Source organism: Mustela putorius, unplaced genomic scaffold (assembly GCF_011764305.1).
Source record: "Mustela putorius furo isolate JIRA1106 unplaced genomic scaffold, ASM1176430v1.1 tig00003853_pilon_pilon_pilon, whole genome shotgun sequence".
Lineage (NCBI taxonomy): Eukaryota > Metazoa > Chordata > Mammalia > Carnivora > Mustelidae > Mustela > Mustela putorius.
Window position 1 is genome coordinate 43620458 of NW_025422005.1, and position 18258 is coordinate 43638715.

The following is an 18258-nucleotide window of genomic DNA, read 5'->3' on the forward strand; positions in this document are numbered from 1 at the left end:
TGGGCACTGGGCTGGGGCCTTCACGTCCACACAGCCTTACGAGCCAGTGGTCTTCCTGACCCAGTGTCTGGGCGAGGACACTGAGCAGAGGGATTAGGTGGCCGTGGGTACACAGATGGGAATGATGGGCGGAGTGAGACTTTGAACCTGGCGGGGTCTGGCCACTTCTGAATCCTGGGTTCCTTCCCTTGACCATCATGAGTGTCAGGTAGGTCCCGAAAGCAGAGGCAGTTGCTCAAGATGTACAGCCTGGTGTGGCCCACGGCTGCTGAAGCACTTTCCACGCTGGAAAGTGCTGGAAATACACTGGGGTTTGCCATCTGTGCAGACAGGAGAAGTGTGAATCTACAGAGCACTTATCATGGCCGACCCTCCCCACCATGATGACCCCATGAGGCAGGTGCAACGCCCAGCCCCACTGTACGGAGGAGCCCACTGAGGCTCGAGGGCAAAGCTGCTTCAGCCAAGGCCATCTGCTAGGCGAGGGCACGGGGAGCGAGCCTTTTCCCAGCACCCTGCCCCTGGCCTCACTCTGCTTCTGGATGAGTTCGTATGCTCTCAGCTCCCATTTTCTGGGTGCCCAGCCTGTCTACGTGGCTGGACAGGAGTTCCTCCCCTGCTGCAGGCCTGAGCACTGGGAGCGAAGTCTTCTGAAAGACGTGGGCTTCCCAGGGACCATAGTGGTTCTCTTCCCTCTCCCAGGAAGTACATCGTATCCTGTAAACAGGCAGAAATGCCCCTCTCTGTCCCCTGGGACCCTAGCAACCAGGTAAGGCCTCTGCTCTGAGGGTACAGTCCTCAGGCCCGTGTTGGGGGTGGGGGGACCCTGACTCTCTGTTCTTGTCAGAATGGGTTTGAAAGTAGGCCTGAGGGGGACAGGATACTGTGTCATGACTCAAGATTGGTGCAGTTAGCAAAGGGCTTTCCTCTGTCCCCATTTGGCAGGAGGGAGCTGAGGCCCTGAGAAGAGGGTCACACAGAGAGCCTGCCCAAGGCTGGGCTTTCTATCCTGAGGCCCAGGGCCTGGCACCTACCCCCCCTTCTCACCCCTTCACAGCCCAATGTCCTCTCCTGGCCCAGAGCCTCCAAGGAAGGGGAGAAGGTGAGGCTTCTCTGTGTGCTCTGTCCAGGTCTACCTGAGCTACAACAATGTCTCCTCCCTGAAGATGCTGGTGGCCAAGGACAACTGGGTGCTGTCTTCCGAGATCAACCAGGTAGCTGGCCCCACCCACCAGCAGAGATGGCTGACCTCAAGCCACAGAAGTTCTCTCAAACCACTCATGTCCAAAGGGGATTTCTTTCTTTCTTTTTGTTTTTTAAATATTTAATTTATTTATTTGAGAGAGAGAGTAGGCAAGAGAGAGCACAGAAGCAGGGGAGGGGGCAGAGGGAGAGGGAGAAGCATACTCCCTGCTGAGCAGGGAGCCCAATGTAGGGCTCAATCCCAGAACCCCGAGGACATGATCTGACCTGAAGGCAGATGCTCAACTGACTTCTTTTTTTTTTTTTTTTAAGATTTTATTTATTTAAAAGATTTTATTTATTTATTTGACAGACAGAGATCACAAGTAGGCAGAGAGGCAGGCAGAGAGAGAGGGGAAGGGGAAGCAGGCTCCCAGCTGAGCAGAGAACCTGATGTGGGACTTGATCCCAGGACCCTGGGATCATGACCTGGGGCGAAGGCAGAGGCTTTAACCACTGAGCCACTCAGGCACCCCGAAGATTTTATTTATATTATTTGAGAGGGAGAGAATGAGAGAGAGAGAGCATGGCGGGGGGGTCAGAGGGAGAAGCAGACTCCCCACTGAGCAGGGAGCCCAAATGTGGGACTCTATCCTGGGACTCCAGGATCATGACCTGAGCCAAAGGCAGTCGCTCAACCAACCGAGCCACTTAGGCACCCCTTAACTGACCTTCTTAAAAGGAATTGGTTTCTCCCATGAAACCATCCCAGTTAGAGAAACACGATGCTCTCACAGGACCTGGAGTGGAGAACCCCCAAATCTTTCTCTCCTGCCCACCCACCATCTAGCCCCCAACCCCTCATCTCTGCTATTCTCTGCCCTGCTGCTTCCTTCCTCTCTCTGCTCCTTCCTCCCTGCACAGAAATGGCCAGGACAAGCCTGGGTTGAGGGAAGACATGAGCTCTGCCTGTGCCCTGAGGAGAGTCACTGCCCCTCATCTGTGACATTAGGGGCTTCACCAGGTCCATGGCTCTGAGGACTCTTTCTGCTGTTGCCTTAATCACTGCTTCCTAATACACCCTCCTGTCCACCTGTGCCAGATTCTCCCAGCGGCCCATTTCCATGGGGATGAGCCTGAGGCTCAGAGAGGTTGAATCGCTTTCTCACAGTCACACAGCAAGTCAGTGGCAGCCCTGAGCTTCCAGCCCTGGCCTCCAGCGTGGAGGCAGCTCACCCCATGGCCTAGCATAGCCCGGGGAGGAGGTGCGGGACCGAGGCTGCCCTCTGTCCCATGCAGGTCCGCCTGTACACTCTGGAGGAAGACAAGTTCCTGTCCTTCCACATGGAGATGTTGGTGCATGTGGATGCCACCCAGGCCTTCCTGCTGCTCTCGGACCTGCTTCGGAGGCCGGAGTGGGACAAGCACTACCGGTGAGGGCCGAGGTGCGGGTGGGGCATTGCGCTCTGCTCAGGCCTGATGGGGAGGCGGGGCCCTCGGGTGTCCCTTGCTGAGCTGTCCTCCCTGACGCTCAGCCCCTGCTGGCTTTTAGCAGCGCGTGGGGGGTGGCGGTGTGAGGGAAAGTGCAGATACGTGTTGGGCGGGTGTCAGAGTCGAGGTTATTCTGAGCCCTCCGGAGGGACTGAGCCTGAACTGGAGTTAGAGGCCTGGGTTTAAGTCATGTTTCTGGACCAACCGGCTCTGTGACCTTGGGCAAGTCCCTTCCTTTGTAGGCTTCAGTTTTCCTTCTCTTAAATGGGTACTTGAGGTATGGGTCATGCATTTGCACTCTGGGATAGATCAGTGATTTTTTTAAAATTTCCTCTTTTTCTTTTTTTGTCTTTTAAATTTCTATGTTTGGTTTTTCTTTCTTTTTATTTTATTTATTTGAAAGAGAGAGAGAGTGCGCATGCGCACACAGGAGAGTGGGGGGGACAGAGCAGAGGGAGAAGCAGGGAGCCCACTGTGGATCTCGATCCCAGAACCCTGAGATTTTGACCTGAGCTGAAGGCAGACGCTCAACCAGCTGAGCCACCCAGGTGCTCCTAGATCAGTGATTTTCAGACCATGTTCTGTGGCATTCTGTGTCCCCATAGGAGGCTCGGGGACCACTTGGTGGGGGTTATAATGCTGAGGGCCTGGTGGCCCCCTCCCAGCTTCAGGGGAATGCATGGAACGGCCAGTTTGATGAATTCACCCAGTCTGCCAGCTCTTCTTAGGGAAATGTGCACGTATATGTTATTTTTGAATGTAGTGAGTTACTGAATATAAATGTTACTCCTATGAATACATTTGTTCCCTGAATTTACTGATTCTCCATGTGAATATTTTCTTCCTGAATTTAGCCAAGGAAGATAAAGCTGTTCTTAGGAAAACAGCCAAAATTTCAGTATTTAATATGAGAATGTTAAAGTTGAAACTGGTATTTTGTCCCAGTTCCCTTAAAGTCATTTTCTGTTGTGCCAACACCTTACTTCCGTCATTTCTCCTGTGGCTGCTCTAAGAGGCGTCTATGTTCCCAAGTCTATCCATGAGGAGGATCCGTGCATGTGGGAATTCAGTGAGCAGATTGTCTGGCAAGTTGAGTTTTGACAAATTGCCTTCCTCTTCCTACCTCCATCTATCTTACCGGAGCAGGCCTACTTATGGCTCTTTCCACACAGGCTTTCTGTTTAATCAAAGGCTTTGGTGCACAAAAGACCATTGCTTTAAAAAGCCTAAGTCAGGGGTGCCTGGGTGGTTTGGTCTGTTAAGTGGCTGCTTTTGGCTCAGGTCATGATCCCAGGGTCCTGGGATGGAGCCCTCACCCACCATCAGGCTCTCTGCTCAGCAAGGAGCCTGCTTCTCCCTCTTTCTCTGCCCCTCTCTGGCTTGTTCATGTGTGCGTGTATGTGTGCACGCGGGCGCATGCTTTCTCTCAAATAAATGAATAAAATCTTAAAAAAACAAAAAAGTTAAAAGCCCTGGTCTAGGTGACCCCAAGCCTGTTAGTAGTGACATTCTACAAAGCTGGGAGGTGATTTGGTGGTGGATGTTGGGGGCATTGGGCATATGGTAGGAAGGCTTCTTGGAGGAGGCAGGCTGATGTGGGCCTTGAAGGCAAAAATCAGATCTTGATACTTGATGGGGTTGGGGCAGGAGAGTGTCCCAAGGGGAAAGGGAGCCCTTAGCTGCTTCCCCCCACCCTGTCCTTAGCACCCTGTTCGTGAGGCAGCCTCTGAGGGCGGGTGGGAGAGCAGGGGAGGAGGTGGTAGCGTCAGACATGGTCATGTATGTTTCTGTGCGTGCGTATTGGTGTAACCCTATGCCCTGTACCCATGTGCAGTATGCCTGGGCCTGAGGGGCTGTGGCTGTGGGCAGGCTATTTCCCTGAGTCTCAGGCCCTTGTCTATACGATGGGGACACCAAGAGGACCTATTGCGTCAGCTGCTGTGGGGTTAAATGAGACAGTACATGGAAAGCACCACGGAACAGTGCCCGGCACATGGCAGGCACTCATAACCCGGACACTGTAACACGTCTGTCCAGGGCCGTGTGTGCACTGGCAGGACCTGTGTCTGTGTATGCTCACGGGTGTGCCTTTATCTGTGCATATCTTTGTTCCCATGTCTGTGTGCATTTGCCTCCGTACCCGTGTGTATGTGTTCACCCGTGGTTGGCCTGGCCTTCCTGCCCTCCTGTGGCCCCGGCTGAGCAGTGTAGGTGGCCAAGTGTCCCCCCAGACTCTGCCTAAGAAGGCTGAAGCATGGGAGGGCCTGGGCTGGACTGGCTGTCCCAGGAGCAGCCAGCGTGACTCTTGAGTCCTGACCTCTGGCCCTCTCTATAGGAGTGTGGAGCTCGTGCAGCAGGTGGACGAGGACGACGCCATCTACCATGTCATCAGCCCTGTCCTCGGCGGCGATGCCAAGCCCCAGGACTTTGTGATCCTGGCCTCCCGGCGGAAGCCTTGTGACCATGGGTGGGTGCCAGGTTGCGGAGACCGGAGGCGGGCAGGGCTCATCTCCCTCCCTGGGAGGGGACAGCAGCTTAAACTCAGGGCTCTTCCTGTTTGCTGTGGGACTCCAGGCACTGCTTGATTTGTTGGGGCTGCCGGGGTCTTGCTATGGGTAAAATGAGGGGTTGCAGCTCCCTTCTGGTTACATGTGCTCTAAGGCAGGGTGGTCTCTGTCTCTAGGGGAGAGGGGAGCAAGGCTGCCTTCCCCCAGACATGGCAGGCCCTTGCTCATGGGCCACCTCCTTAGCCTCCACCCTCTGAAGGCCCCATGTTGACTGAAGAGCGGCAAGGCCAGGATGCACAGCATCACTTCCGTTGGGGACAAGCACAGAAAAGTGAAGCCCAAAATTCCAAAATGTGGGACTCCTTTGAGCATCTGCAGTGGAGCAGCTTTTCCAGAAAAATCTGTGATGAAGCCATGCTGGCTCCTGGCAAATACGGGGCTGCTGACACACAGGCCCCTCCTCTCTAGCCTGGCCCAGAGCCCGTCGGCCCTTTTAAACATTTCTGTGCCTTAGCCTCTGGGGGAGTCATCTGTGTGGAGGGTCCTCTGGCGCCTGAGCTGGGGGAATAGGCCCTCACCTCCTCCATCCTTGCTCTGCTCCAGGGACCCCTACGTCATCGCGCTGAGGTCAGTTACACTGCCCACACATCCTGAGACGCCAGCATACAGGCGCGGGGAGACCCTCTGCTCCGGCTTCTGCTTCTGGCGAGAGGGGGACCAGCTGACCAAGGTGAGGCCCGTGTCCCCCCCACCCCACCCCAAAGCCATATGCACGTCCAGAACTTGGTGCTGTGGGCTCAGTGAATTGCATACCTGGGCCCCACCTGCAGGCTCTTTTCTAGCTTGGGGGAGCCAGGGAGTGTCAGGGGCTGGATCTTATCTGTGAGGAGGAGGACAGCAGGGTCTCCGAAACAGCTCTGGATGCTGAGGGCAGAGGCCTGGGTTCTGATCTAATGTTCATCTCGTTATTTACTTGTATTACCTCTCCTCTAGGTAGGCTTTATAAAACTCAGCAAGGCATTAGCGCTAATTGAAAATGTAGGGGAAGTGGCTGAGGGCCAGTGTGTGTGTGGTGGAGGGGGCAGCACCCGGAAGGAGGCTGGTGTTTGCTACCTTTATATGTGTAACGTGAGGGGTTTCTCAGCACCATCTCAGCACTGAGCTTATTTCTAACTTCCTTCCATGACCCTAGAGCACCATTTCTCTGTGCAGGGCTTGGGACACCCCTTCCCTGTCCTCCAGAACCTCCCCCATCTGACAAGGGAGGCACAGGTTGGCAGTACCATGTATGGTTGACTGAAGGAAGCGGGGTTGTCAGCCACCAGGGTCACACATCATCCCCTAGGGCCCCAGAGTGCTGGCCCGGATTTGCTGCCCTCCCCATCCCCTCCCCGTACCCCCTCCCTGAATGTGGCTTCCTTCCTACCTGGCAGGTGTCCTACTACAACCAGGCTACCCCAGGCTTTCTCAACTATGTGACCACCAACGTGGCTGGTCTCTCCTCGGAGTTCTATACCACCTTCAAGGCCTGTGAGCAGTTCCTGTTGGACAACCGGAGTGATCTAGCCCCCAGCCTCCAGACCCTCTAGCCCCGCCCCCACAGTGGCCACCGCATGCCCACTCCCCCTCCATCCTGCTGCCCCAAGGGACACATTGGCAGTGCATCGAGAAAGACAGGAGCATTTATTCCTTGCTGTCTCTGCCGTGGGAAGCCTGGACCCAGGCGTCCGCGGGCCCAGACCCCGCAGGCGCTCAGTTCCTGCCAACGTCCGCCAGCAAGTCTTCGCGGTCCCTCTGAGGCAGCCTGTAGTAGACTCGGGTCCTGTCCACAGCCCTGGCAGCCAGCAGCACCTCCCGCACTGGTGCATAGCCGCCTCCCTCAGATCTGTGCTCCACTGTGACAGTGGCCTGGGGCGAGGCTGCCAGCAGCCTGGCCACCACCCCAGCCGTGTCCCGGCCCAGTAGCCCAGCCTGCAGCTGGAAGGACACAGGCTGCCAGAGACCCTGGCACAGGCCCAGCATATCTGCAAGCAGCTGTTCCCTGTAGCCACTGCCCAGCGCCTCCTCAGGCCAGCCTGGTGCCACTGTCACGTGGGGGAACACCTCTGCCACGGCTGTCAGCAGCTCCCTGCCCGCCACGTGGCCAGGGACCACAAAGCTGCCGTGGGAGACTGTGGCCCCAATCCACACAGGCCACAGCAGGTGGCCACGGGCAGAAAGGTGGGCCAGTGTGGCCAGGGCCGGCCGGAGGGCCAAAGGCTCGGCTATGTGCAGGTAGATACCCCAGCGCCCAGGCCGCCCAGCGAGTTGCAACAGGCAGGACTCCAGCGTCAGGACAGGACCTCCTGGGGCACGCACCATGGCCACGGTGTCCTTGGCTCCAGGCTCCTGGAGGCCAACGTTTAGCAGGATCATGCCTTCTCTGTCTGAAAGGGGGTGGTGGAGGCCACAGTGTAAGGAGTTGGGGTTATAGGGGATATCCAGGGGTGGTAATGGGGGCAGCCAAGGAGAAGCTGGTGCCCTATCCACTGAGATCTGTCGATGATGGTCTGGGCTCCAAGCGGAAGGCTGCTTTATAAATGTGCCTGGGACTCATCAGAATGACATGATCGGCAGCTAGCTCGGCTCTGGACCTTTGACTGGGACTCAGTCCTGAGGCCGTGGCCTGCCTCTTCCACAGCAGATAGAGCTCAGGACTCAAGGGCACTGAAGGTTAGGGCCCTAGGCTCTCCACCATGGCATCTAGCACACCGCCAAAGTAACAGAGGCCCTAGACTCCTGCCCCATACAAAGGACTCCGCCCCTCCCCCCACCACCCCAGCTGCTGAGTTTAGCTAGGAGCAATAGGGGCTCAGGGGCTGAAGGCAGGCCTTACCTGGGAGGTTGACTGTTGCTGTTCTCCCGTTGCCCTGGAGGTCAGGAACCAGCCACTCCACACTCAGACCGTCCCCGCCACGGGGCTGGAGAAGAGGGATCAGGCTGCCTCCCGTGTAGTAAATTCGCTTCCGTGTGGCATTCGCTGCAGGGCCCAAATTGTCAAGATGAAAGGGCCACTGTTCCCAGAGCACCTTCTCTGCACCCTATGTCTACACACATTTTCTCCCTGCCTCAAGGCACCCCACCAGGCACAAGTCCTACCATCAGAGATTACGAGGAGGGGCTGGTGCAAGGTCCCACAGCCAAACAACAGAGTTACTGGGGTTGGAGCCTGATGGAGCCAAGTCTGCCCAGCCCCAAAGATGGAACTCCCTGTCCCCGCACCAACATGGGTCCCATGGCAGGAATGTTGAGTCTCTCGGGTTCCCTGGGAGACAGCTTAAATGGAGGCTCTCCTAGGCCCAGGATCAAGGGAATAAGGGGTTTGGACAAGTTAACAGGTAGCATCTGGGTCACTCATTAGTAGGTACATTGGTGCAGAGGGGACAGGCTCTGAGAAACTATGCTGTAAGGGAAAGTACATAGGGTTTGGGATTTGCTGGGTTCCAATCTAGGCTGTGCTGTGTACAGCAAATGACTTGGTGCAGATTACTTAAGTGGTCTGAAGGTCAGTTTCTCTCTCTTTAGAATGGAATCACTGCTTCCTGGATATCTGAGGCTGACACAGCACACCATACCCATGTTTGGCCTTCAATAGGTGCTTAGAGTCCACCCAGAATTTTCCCTTCTCTAGCTCTGCTCTAATCTCCACCAAATGCCGTCCAATGCAAAATTCAGGCCCCTACCCTCCCTGGCTGCTCCCCGCCCCTCCCTACCGGCCAGCTGCTTGAACTGCGACAGGATAGGCTCAAAGAGGTCATAGTAGACTTGGTCAGGGGCGGTGTTGTCTCGGATGTAGAGGAGATCATCCACTGACAGGGGGTCCGAGGCACTCTGCCACAGCGTCAGGCTGTACCTGGGGCCCAGAGAGCCAGCTCAGCTCCTGCCTGGGCCCAGCAACGGCCTCCTCCCAGAGCAGCACCCTCGCTGCGCAGGGATGATCAAGAAGCTGGCCTCCAGCTTCCCACCAGCCCCTCCTCCCTGAGAATTACTCCTGCCTTCCCAGGGGCAGAAGTTGTCACAGGGGCTTCAGGAAGGAAGAGAGAAAGATCAAGCAGGAGGGGCTGCCCCATCCTGCCTCCTCCCTGGGAGTGTCTATTTCTGGTCCTGTCTTGGAACGGGACAAGGATAGAAAGGGATGGGTACACGCTGTGGGGGAGAACAGGTGTGGAGGGAGAAGGAGACAGCTCTGGAACTCCTGTGGGAGGTGGCCGAGGAAGGTGGGCCTAGGCAGCTGGGTGCAGACCGCACGAGTACATATGGGAGTCCCTCAATCCCTAGAGGATGATCCTGGGCACAGCCGGCTCCCAGGAAGGAAGACTTGCCACCAGGTTAAGCTATCGACCAATGGACTGGCTGCTTCGGATGATAGTGAGAAGCCCATCACCAGAGGTACACAAGCAGAGAGCAGGGCTGCTGCAGAGGATGTGAACACCAGTGGGTTATTGGACAGATGTGGTTAAGAGGGTGGGATCTCCCTAGGGAGCACTGGTGCCTGGGAGCAGGTTTGGAAGATCAAGGGCTGTGGCAGGGGCCTGGGAGTTTTCACCTCTTGGATTGGCCCAGCAGCCAGCTGAAGTGGGGCCAGGCATCCCGTACCATGACAGCCCGCACAGGGAAAGTGACCCTCTGTGGCAGTGCGCCCACCAGTCCCTGCATCCTCTCCACCATGGCTCGGGTGTATGTCATGTTCAGGAACATGGGCACATAGAAGGTGGTCCAGCCCGGAGACAGAGTGGCCTCAGGATACTTCTCCTGGACCAAAGCCAAGAACCTGCAGAAAATCAGAGACACTGGTCTTTGAGAGCCTTGCTGGCCCCTTCCTCATCTCCTGGGTTCCCATCACTGGGCTAGGAAGTGGAAGTCCTATGGAATGTAGAGTGTAAGGACAGAAGCAGAGTCCTGAAGAACAGAAGTGACTTATTCAGGTCCTACAAATGAGGCATGGGCTTTGGAGTCAGGGGGTTCTGGGTTCAGGTCCTGACTCTATAACCTTGGGTAGCTCATTCAACCTCTTTTAGTCTCAAAGATGTTACCCCTTCTGGTAGGGCCGGGCCCCTTCAGCATCCCCAGCTGGACAAGGGGAGACAAGCCAGAGCCCCAGATGTGGGGATCTAGACTCTGCTACTTGTCTCTGAAGCTTCAGGTTTTATTTTTAAATCCCATGTAAATTTTTCCCTGGTAGGAATTTTAATGGAGCAATAATGTTACCCTCTCCTCCCCAAACTATCAAGTAAAATCAACACTCCAAGAAGATGAGCCATTATTTATCCTGGGCCTCGGACTACATTTTTCCAACTGCTGCTTTCCAAATGCACCTCAGTTTGAGAATCATAAAAGTACTGGATGGATGGATGGATGTTTGGCTGGCTTTCTGGATGGATGGACAGATGGAGAGATGGATAACTGGAATCAGAAAGGACTGGCTTAGAATCCTTGCTCTCCATTTTTAGACCTAGGCCACTCTTAACTTCGATGCGATAGTTCCTGTGTTAATAAAATGAAAATAATAGTACCTACCTCATTCTCTTGATAACTAAAGTACTTTTTGGAAACAGTGCCTGGGCACATAATAAACATTGAACAAATTGAGTCTCAATTATTGTCAGCTTTCCCTTCTGCAACATGGCAGGAGATGCTCTCAACACATTTTCTCCTTCTGTGTGGCCCTTCACTATAAACTGGAGTACCATGAGCTGGTGTATGGGGGTGGGTGTTGGTGCAGTGCTAGGATTTCAGGGGAGCTGGGGAAGGAGTTAGCACTTTTAGGCTTTTCTCTAGCAAGCCAAGCCCTGCCTTGGTCCCTGGGGATATGAAAGGACTGGGCCCTGTCTGCCCTCTAGGGGTCCACTGTGGAGTAGGGGGTTATAAACCCGTAATCTGGCTGTGACAGCCCCCGAAATCAGGGCTGTGTTAGGATGACGTGCGGATTGGATGAAGGCTCTCAGCAGCCTGGGATGTTAGGGTAGATGTGGCAGGAGGTAATGACTGGGCAAAGGTTCACCAGGGAACAGGGGAAAGACATTCGAAGTGAAGGGAACAGCATGTGAAAAGGCTCAGAGGTCTGGTTCCATGGTGTGACTGGAAGTAAACTCGGCAAAGGGGCCCTGAGGACTTTCTGTGCCAGATGGCGAAGGAAGAGCGCTGGCCACGGCTGGGGGAGAGAAGCGGACACTCACTGTGAGGCATTAACCTCGACTGAGATGGGCACATTGGGGCCCCTCAGGATGTCAGCATTGATCCACACGGGCCTTCGGACTCTCCCATCCTCTGTCAGCTGCCGCAGGAGGTCCAGTGAGGGGCCCACAGCCTTGATGCTCTTGAAGTCCAGTTTGATGCCTGTGGGGAGGTGCCAAAGGGCTTGGGGAAATGGCCCCTCATGCTCAGGGCAGAAGGAACCAGCAGACATGACTTCCTGGAGCAGAGAGCAGTGTTTGGGGTGGGGTGGGTGATGAGGTGGGCAGACAGGGCCCTGCTTCCAGCTGGGTGTGAAGAGGGCTTTCCAACAGGCTGAGCTACCACAGAGGAGGGACCTGCCCTGTCCCTGTAGGGAGAAAGCAGAGGCCAGCCCAGGGCTCAGACTTGGGCAGGCACAGGGACTGTCAAGCATGAGAGAGAAGATACCATGGTTCTTGGACAGGGCAGGCTTCGGCCCCTGAGAACAAAGGCCTGTCCTACTCAGGCAGTGAGGGGCTGGGGATGAATGGCAACCAGGGGAACCGCAGGGGCATGAAGCTGTGAGGTTAGAAAAGGCAGCTGAAAGCCAGACCAAGGAGAGGATATGCTGTCCCAGGGCAACGAGGTGCCATGCAGGGCTGAAGAGGGGAGTGAAAAACCGGCGTTGGGAAAGCTCACTCAGATGTATGTGGTGGTGGTGATGGAGGGAAGACAGAGCAGCCAAGTCCGGGGGCGGGACATGGTGAATGACAGATGGGAGGTGGAAGGGTGAGGCCTGGATTCTGACCAAAATTGGCAAAGGGTCCTGGGAGGGAAGGGTGGAGTTGGGTTTTGAACAGTTTGTACCTAGTTCGGGGCGGGTGGGAGTGGGGGTGGGGGGTGGATTCCGGAGGCAACAATCTGAACGTGTCTGCACCTCACAGTGTACCCGGCCCTTTCCCATCCCCCACCCCACCTAGAATTCCCTGGGCCAGGGTGCCTGGCAGGGGGAGGGGCAGTGGGGGTGTGTGGGGGGTGGGGCCCAGGCTATGAGCAGTTGAGTCTGGGGCTGGCCTGGAGGGCTGGAAAGGGGCTCAGAGCATCCTCACCCTTCCGGGAAGAGGCCAGCACAGCTTCCAGCCACTGCTGCAGGGTGTTGTCGCTGTAGATGGCCGGGGGGTGCGCCATGATAGGGACCCCTGTCTCGTTGACTGTGTTGAGTCCTTCTACCATGACATCTGCCTCCAGGACCATGGTATTGTCTGGGCAAGAGGCAGAACTGGATCAGCTCCTTTGAAGAAAGACTTTTTTCTTTTTTTTTCCTCATCATCCAAGTCTTACCCATTTATTGAAGAACGTTTGGAAAATACAGAAAAGCAGGAAGAAAAATACTCAATCCACATTTCCATCAGAGTTCACATTTCGATGTATTTTCTTCCGTTTTTGTCTATGCATGCTTTTTATGCCGTGGAGACCACACTGCATTTATAATTTTTAATCTTTTTCCTTCAATGTTATGACATTTTCACCATCTAGGTCTCTTTTTTCATCAAGGCTACAAAAGCTCTGGTTAGAGTGCTCCCACGATTTTGTGAGCCACCTCTTATTCCTGAGGCAGTTTGGTAGTTTCCAATTCTTTGCTACTAATAAATGATGCACAGTCTTTTCTGGTTTTTGAATTATTTCTAGGGCCTACTTGTGGAATTAGAGTTAGGGCTATGTGGGGTCACTGTTAAGGCCCACATTATCAAATTACTGTCTAGAAAAATTGCTCTGGTTCATGTTCCCACCTGAAGTACACAAGCTTGCCCATCTCCTTGCACCTTTGTAGCACTGAGCCTTGTTATTTTAATTTTTTTAATTTCAGTTTTTAAAACCCTGTCCTTCAGAGTTTGGTCTTAGGAGGGAGCTAAGGCCTTCCCAGTGGATGTGGGCTTGGAAGACCCTGCCAGGGCCACTGGCATTTGGGATATGCAGCATAGGGAAGAGGGGAGGGAGGGAGCCAGGGCTCACGTTCAGCTCTGCAACACTGGCGTCAGAAGGGGCCTCTTGTCCTGGTTCACACTCACCACCTCCTAAACTCTCACCTCTAGCCCTGCCCCCCCAAGTCCATTCTCTACACAGCAACTACAGGAGTATTCTAAACATGCACCTGCTTGTGTCACTTTTTGCTAAAAAAACAAAACAAAATGGTCTCAGCCATTGCCCTTGGACTCAAACCCCAATTCCTTACCACAGCCTTGGTGGTCCCACATGACCAGGCCCTGACAAAATTTCTTATCTCACCTGGAGTCCCCCTCTCCCTCAGTCTCTAGGATCCGGCCTCTCCAGCTTCTGCAACATTACTACCTATCACCCAGGAACTGTTAAAATTCAAGTTCTCATCAGCAGGTCAGGGGCCGGGCCAAGGTTCTACGTTATCTCCCAGCTCCCCAGCCTGGCCCAAGCTGCCGCGCCTTGGACTGCACTTTGAGTAGTGAGGCTTGAATATTTTCTGTCCCCCCATCTCTGGGCTCTTACTCCTGGTTGTTGCCTTGGCAACATTCTTCCCTCTGCAGCTTTACTAGGCTACGTCCTGCTCATCTGTTAGCGTGGGCTTAAAATACCACTTCCTCAGGGAGGCCACGCCTGAACCCGAGGTCCAGTCTGACTTAGTCATCCGCTTCGGGGCTACCCTTCTGAGGGCTTTGTCCCATGGAACTGCTCCTGTGTGTAGGTGGGCATCAGGGTGCAGGGGCTGGGTCTGAAGTGACCATCACTTGAATTTCCAGACCCAGATGGTATCAGGCCTAAAAAAGGAGCTTCAAAAATGTTTGTTGAATGATGAACACCCGACTGACTGAAAGTCAAGCTCAGTAGAGCCTAGGTCTGGAAAGGTAAAAGCGAGCTCAGCCAAAGTCACAGAGAATTTCTGCAGATTTCCCTAAAATCTAGGTGCCTGGATTTCCAGGAGGGGAAGGAAGCAGAGGTCTGGGATGTCCCTGGCAGTGGGCCAAGCATTTCACATCATCCTGTTTCCTCCAAATGTTACGGATCCTGCTTCTGGAACAGGGGACTCCCAGGTTTCCTTACTGGCACCGTGATGATGAGCCCCCCGGGGCCATGGAAATAGGACATGAACAGAAACACACGTTGTTAAACCATGAAGGTCTTTATGAAGGCAACCTTCATTTTCTGACTTGAGCGCAAAGCTTTTTCTCATCTTAACTTATGGTTACTTCAGAATGCAGAGAGAGGGGTCCAAAAGGCTCGGGGACCCAGTGAAGCCCAGAGAAGCTGGGCTGAAACCGGGTTGGGGTGCAGGTAAGATGGTAGCTCCTGAGAATGGTTCCCATCCAATGGGGGGCAGTTCTAGTCTTGGGGGACTGGGGTGCATGGAGAGCCCTCTGAGTGAGTCCTGGTGACCCCAATGCTGCTGCCTTGCTGAACTTGCACTAACTGCCCCTTGGAGACAAGGTCACAGCTCACTCATTTTTAAACCCTTCTCCTGAGACTGACCTGGAGCAGGGACCCAGGGAATGCTCAATGAATCGAACTGTAGACCAGCGGAAAGTACCTTTTGGCCCTAACCTGCCTCCCTGCACTTGCCACCTAGGCCCAACTTCTTTCTGGAAAAGTCTTCTCTTACCATGAAATGTTACTTGCCTTCCAGATGCTGAATCTGGAGGTAGATATGTTTGGGGTGGGGTGTGAGGAAGCAACAAGCGAACAGGGAAGGATCCATTTCCTGTGGCCCTAGGAGGGGAGGAGGAGGGCTGCCCAACCCCACCAACAGACAGGAAGTTACAGAGCCCTCCTTCCACCCTCCCCCAACCCCTCCCCCATGAACCCAGACCACAGGCATGAGCCCTGCGGCAAACAGGTGATCTGTGTTACTGCTGCAGGATACTTGTCTTCTCTGTGCCTCCACTTTCTCATTTACAAGAAATAAAATAATAGGATAGCCCTGGTTAGGCATTCATTAAGTGTTAATCATTATTCACAGGAAATAGGCTCACTTAACTACAGCAGCCATATCCCCCCTTTGCCTGGGAGAGTCTAGTGTATTTCTGCAGGCTCAGCGTGATCTGGTTTGGACGATTAATGATACAGGAATTCTACTAATCCACATCATGCAGAGGGAAAAAACGAACTGCGGACAGGGAAGTCACCTGTCCCAAATCACTGTGACAGTAAAGGACCAAGTTAGGATTTGAACCCAGTTCTGTCTGCCTCCCAGATCTTGGCTCTGGCTCCTCCTCTCCTCATGGAAGCTCATTCACGTCCAAGATGCCTTCACCAGCCTGGCCCCAACCCTGAGTCTCACCCAGGGTCCCCACCCCAGCTGTGGGCCAGCCTTATCCCCAGCCTTATACTGCAGATACCGGGTAGAACCCCCAGGGAGCAAACTGGGCCTCTGGATCCCTGAGCTAGGCTAAGGGGTGCCTGTCCAGGCTCCCTGCTCTTGGGCACTGCCTGGTTGGGGCCCTCAGCCGCCTTCTTGGCCAAAGTCCTGAAGATATGGGACCAGGTCTGCTACCCCAGGTGCCACCATAATCGCTCCGAATCAGAGGCTCAGAGGCATTCTACAATTTGCTCAGCTTTCCACAGCTCATTTTTGATAGCACTGAGCCTCAAATTCACATCTTCTGGCTTCCACTAGCTTTGAGGGCAAGGACCTCCGAGCCGGGACAGCTGGCAGCTGGCAGGTCATGAAAGGGGTAGCTGGGGCAGAGGGCAGGACACCGTGACTTTAGAATCTGTCTCATCCCCACCTCTGCTCTCCCGTCTCCTTCACCTCTACCGTGGCCTGTCCCAGCCCTGGCAGCCAGACTTACCTTTCAGGGCAGCTTCCATCTCCTTCCGGCTGTTGGCAGCATGGTACCAGGTGACCAGCAGGCCGTCCCGCTGGCTGATGTGGCCCTGGCTCTGCAGGTAGTCCAGCATGTCCGCATCCGGGCGGCAGACCGCCTCAGGCTCACAGTCTGGAATGGAAGCCAAGGGAGCTATTGGCCTCAGTTCTTGCCTCTGCCCCAAACTCCTCTCCGTTCATCCCACTGAGGCCTCCTGGGGTCCCAGGGCATGTCTGGCTCCCTATCTAGCAGAGGGATGGGGACCCCAGAGACACCAGCCCTATGAGAGAGAGAGAGAGAGAAACATGTGGGCTCCTGGGCCCAAGGAGCCCCCTAACCAGCCTGGGTGGTCAGGAAGTTTACAGGAAGAGGAGGGAACATTGAAGGGGGCTTTGAGGAAGGCTGTAACTCTGAAAGAAAAGGGGGACAGAGAGAACGGTATCAGCGAAGGCTGGAAGGAAGGACAGAGTGTGGTCACCTGGACGAACAGCTACTGGCCGGGTACAGATAGGAGTGGAGACAAGGAGAGGGCAGGCCTGGAAAGGGGCCTTGTGATCAGACTGTAAATGGCCATGAACGCCAGCAAAGGGGCTAGCCGTGTGTTGAGGGCAGCAAGGAGATTTGTGTTTAGCAAGATCTCATGAGCTACAGAGCTAGCACTAGCTGGGAGAGTAGGTTGCAGACTGAGACTGGGGGCAGGAAAGCTGTAGCAGGAGTTAAGGACACCTGAGGCCTCGGAGTTTGGGGGATAGGGAGGATAGAGGGTGGGGAGGCAAAGGCCTCAAGACACCAGGCCTGAGGGTACAGACATGAGGCAGGAGAGGGGAATGAAGGCTGCCCCCAGGTTTCTGTGGGAAGGGAGAGGCCCTTCACCCAGAGAGGGCCCATGGAGGACTGGATGTGGGGAAGGATAAATTGAGCTGAGACTCGGCCTCTGCTGAGTCTGAGGTGCCTATAGGACCCCCTCAAAAGGAAGATCCATTCAGGAGCACAGGAGGGAGGTCTGGGCTGAAGGCAACAAGCCTGGTGGAGGGGGAGGGGAAAATTGATGAGGAGAGTCTTAGTGGGGATGTGGGGTGAGAGAGAGGAGGAGTCAGAGCGGTGGATGGGGAAGCCAGCCAGATGGCATGACAGGGGCCCCTACCTGGCGGGCTGTGCGGCTGCAGGACGAAGCTCAGGACCAATCCAATGGCGATCACCAGAGCCACGCTGGCACTGCCCAGAAGGGCCCACTTGGTCCGACTGTTTGAGCACATCTTCTTGCAGGCCATGATGAGTCTCTCTGCAGAATGCCTCCCAAGTCCCCGCGGCTCAAAGGTCCCCAAGGCTCCCTGTAGCTGGGACCCACTGGAACGTGGGAACCCCGTGCAACATCTACTACTCCACCAAGACCTGCTAGCTAGAAAAGTCTCCTGCGGAGATAGCTTCCGAGACTCCTCCTCCTCATTCCACACCCTCCCAGGAGCTTAACAAATCAGGCAACTTCTACCACCTCCAAAATGACCTTTGAGCCCATTGAGAGGCTAGAAAATGTTGGACCAAGCTTCTGTCTGCTGCCTGTCTCTGCTCCTGCCTGGGAGTTCCAAGACCAGGGACCTAGACCCAGCTTGACCTTGCCTTCCTGAGACCTGGACGAGGAGTCTTCTCCCTGAGCCTGGTTCTCCTCCTGTGCAGAAGGTGGCTGCTGGATCGTTCTTTCCCTGTGTTGCCTGGTCTCAGGAAGTTACCAAGGTCAGGCAAGTGTTAGTGACAAGGACATAGTAGATCTGCCAGAGGCTATGAATTTTCCTTCCATCCCAGATTGTGGTTGATAGATTATCTACTTGAGATTGAATGATAGGCTTGGCTTGCTGGCCTAAGGTACACAGGCCACTCCTGGGATAGCAAGTTGACAAAGAAGGGGCTGAGTCACTAGCTCGCCCTTGCTGGCCTAGGATACACAGGCCACTCCTGGGACATCAAGTTGACAAGGAAGGGGCTGAGTCACTAGCTTGTGCTGAGAGTGTCCTGGGTGCTCTGGTGTGGGAAGTAAGTTAGAGCCTATCTCTACTTCA

The 18258-nt window shown here is 54.8% G+C and overlaps 2 protein-coding genes across 7 annotated transcripts in view; one reads left to right on the forward strand and one right to left on the reverse strand.

The window, feature by feature from the left end:
* Positions 1–13012, forward strand: part of ACOT11 (acyl-CoA thioesterase 11) — a 54853-nt gene extending 41841 nt beyond the window's left edge. For 3 of the 6 annotated variants that reach the window (XM_045064580.1, XM_045064578.1, XM_045064581.1), the window contains exons 11-16: positions 703–769; positions 1131–1214; positions 2482–2615; positions 5009–5140; positions 5784–5910; positions 12621–13012. In XM_045064580.1, coding sequence (XP_044920515.1) covers positions 703–769; positions 1131–1214; positions 2482–2615; positions 5009–5140; positions 5784–5910; positions 12621–12863 — 787 coding nt within the window. In that variant the 3' untranslated portion in view covers positions 12864–13012. Of the gene's footprint in view, positions 1–702; positions 770–1130; positions 1215–2481; positions 2616–3686; positions 3898–5008; positions 5141–5783; positions 5911–6613; positions 10816–12620 lie in introns of those variants that run through there. The other 3 variants (XM_004751592.3, XM_045064582.1, XM_045064583.1) reach the window with 3 other exon arrangements.
* On the reverse strand, positions 6845–17620 carry FAM151A (family with sequence similarity 151 member A). The gene is made up of 8 exons (XM_004751591.3): positions 17349–17620; positions 16190–16336; positions 12482–12634; positions 11396–11555; positions 9766–9990; positions 8933–9072; positions 8056–8199; positions 6845–7606 (listed from the first exon to the last, which is right to left on the reverse strand). The coding sequence occupies exons 1-8, from the start codon at positions 17473–17475 to the stop codon at positions 6933–6935; spliced, it is 1770 nt and encodes a 589-aa protein (XP_004751648.1). The 5' UTR covers positions 17476–17620; the 3' UTR covers positions 6845–6932.
* Between the last annotated feature and the right edge of the window lie 638 nt (positions 17621–18258).

Bases quoted from the DNA above. Each gene is read 5' to 3' on its own strand.
- FAM151A (XM_004751591.3), bottom strand. From the start codon at position 17,475: ATGGCCTGCAAGAAGATGTGCTCAAACAGTCGGACCAAGTGGGCCCTT. The intron at 12,635-16,189 runs GTAAGTCTGGCT...CCTCTTGCCCAG, and splicing joins GATGGAAGCTGCCCTGAAAG to ACAATACCATGGTCCTGGAG. The intron at 11,556-12,481 runs GTGAGGATGCTC...ACCTCCCCACAG, and splicing joins GCTGGCCTCTTCCCGGAAGG to GCATCAAACTGGACTTCAAG.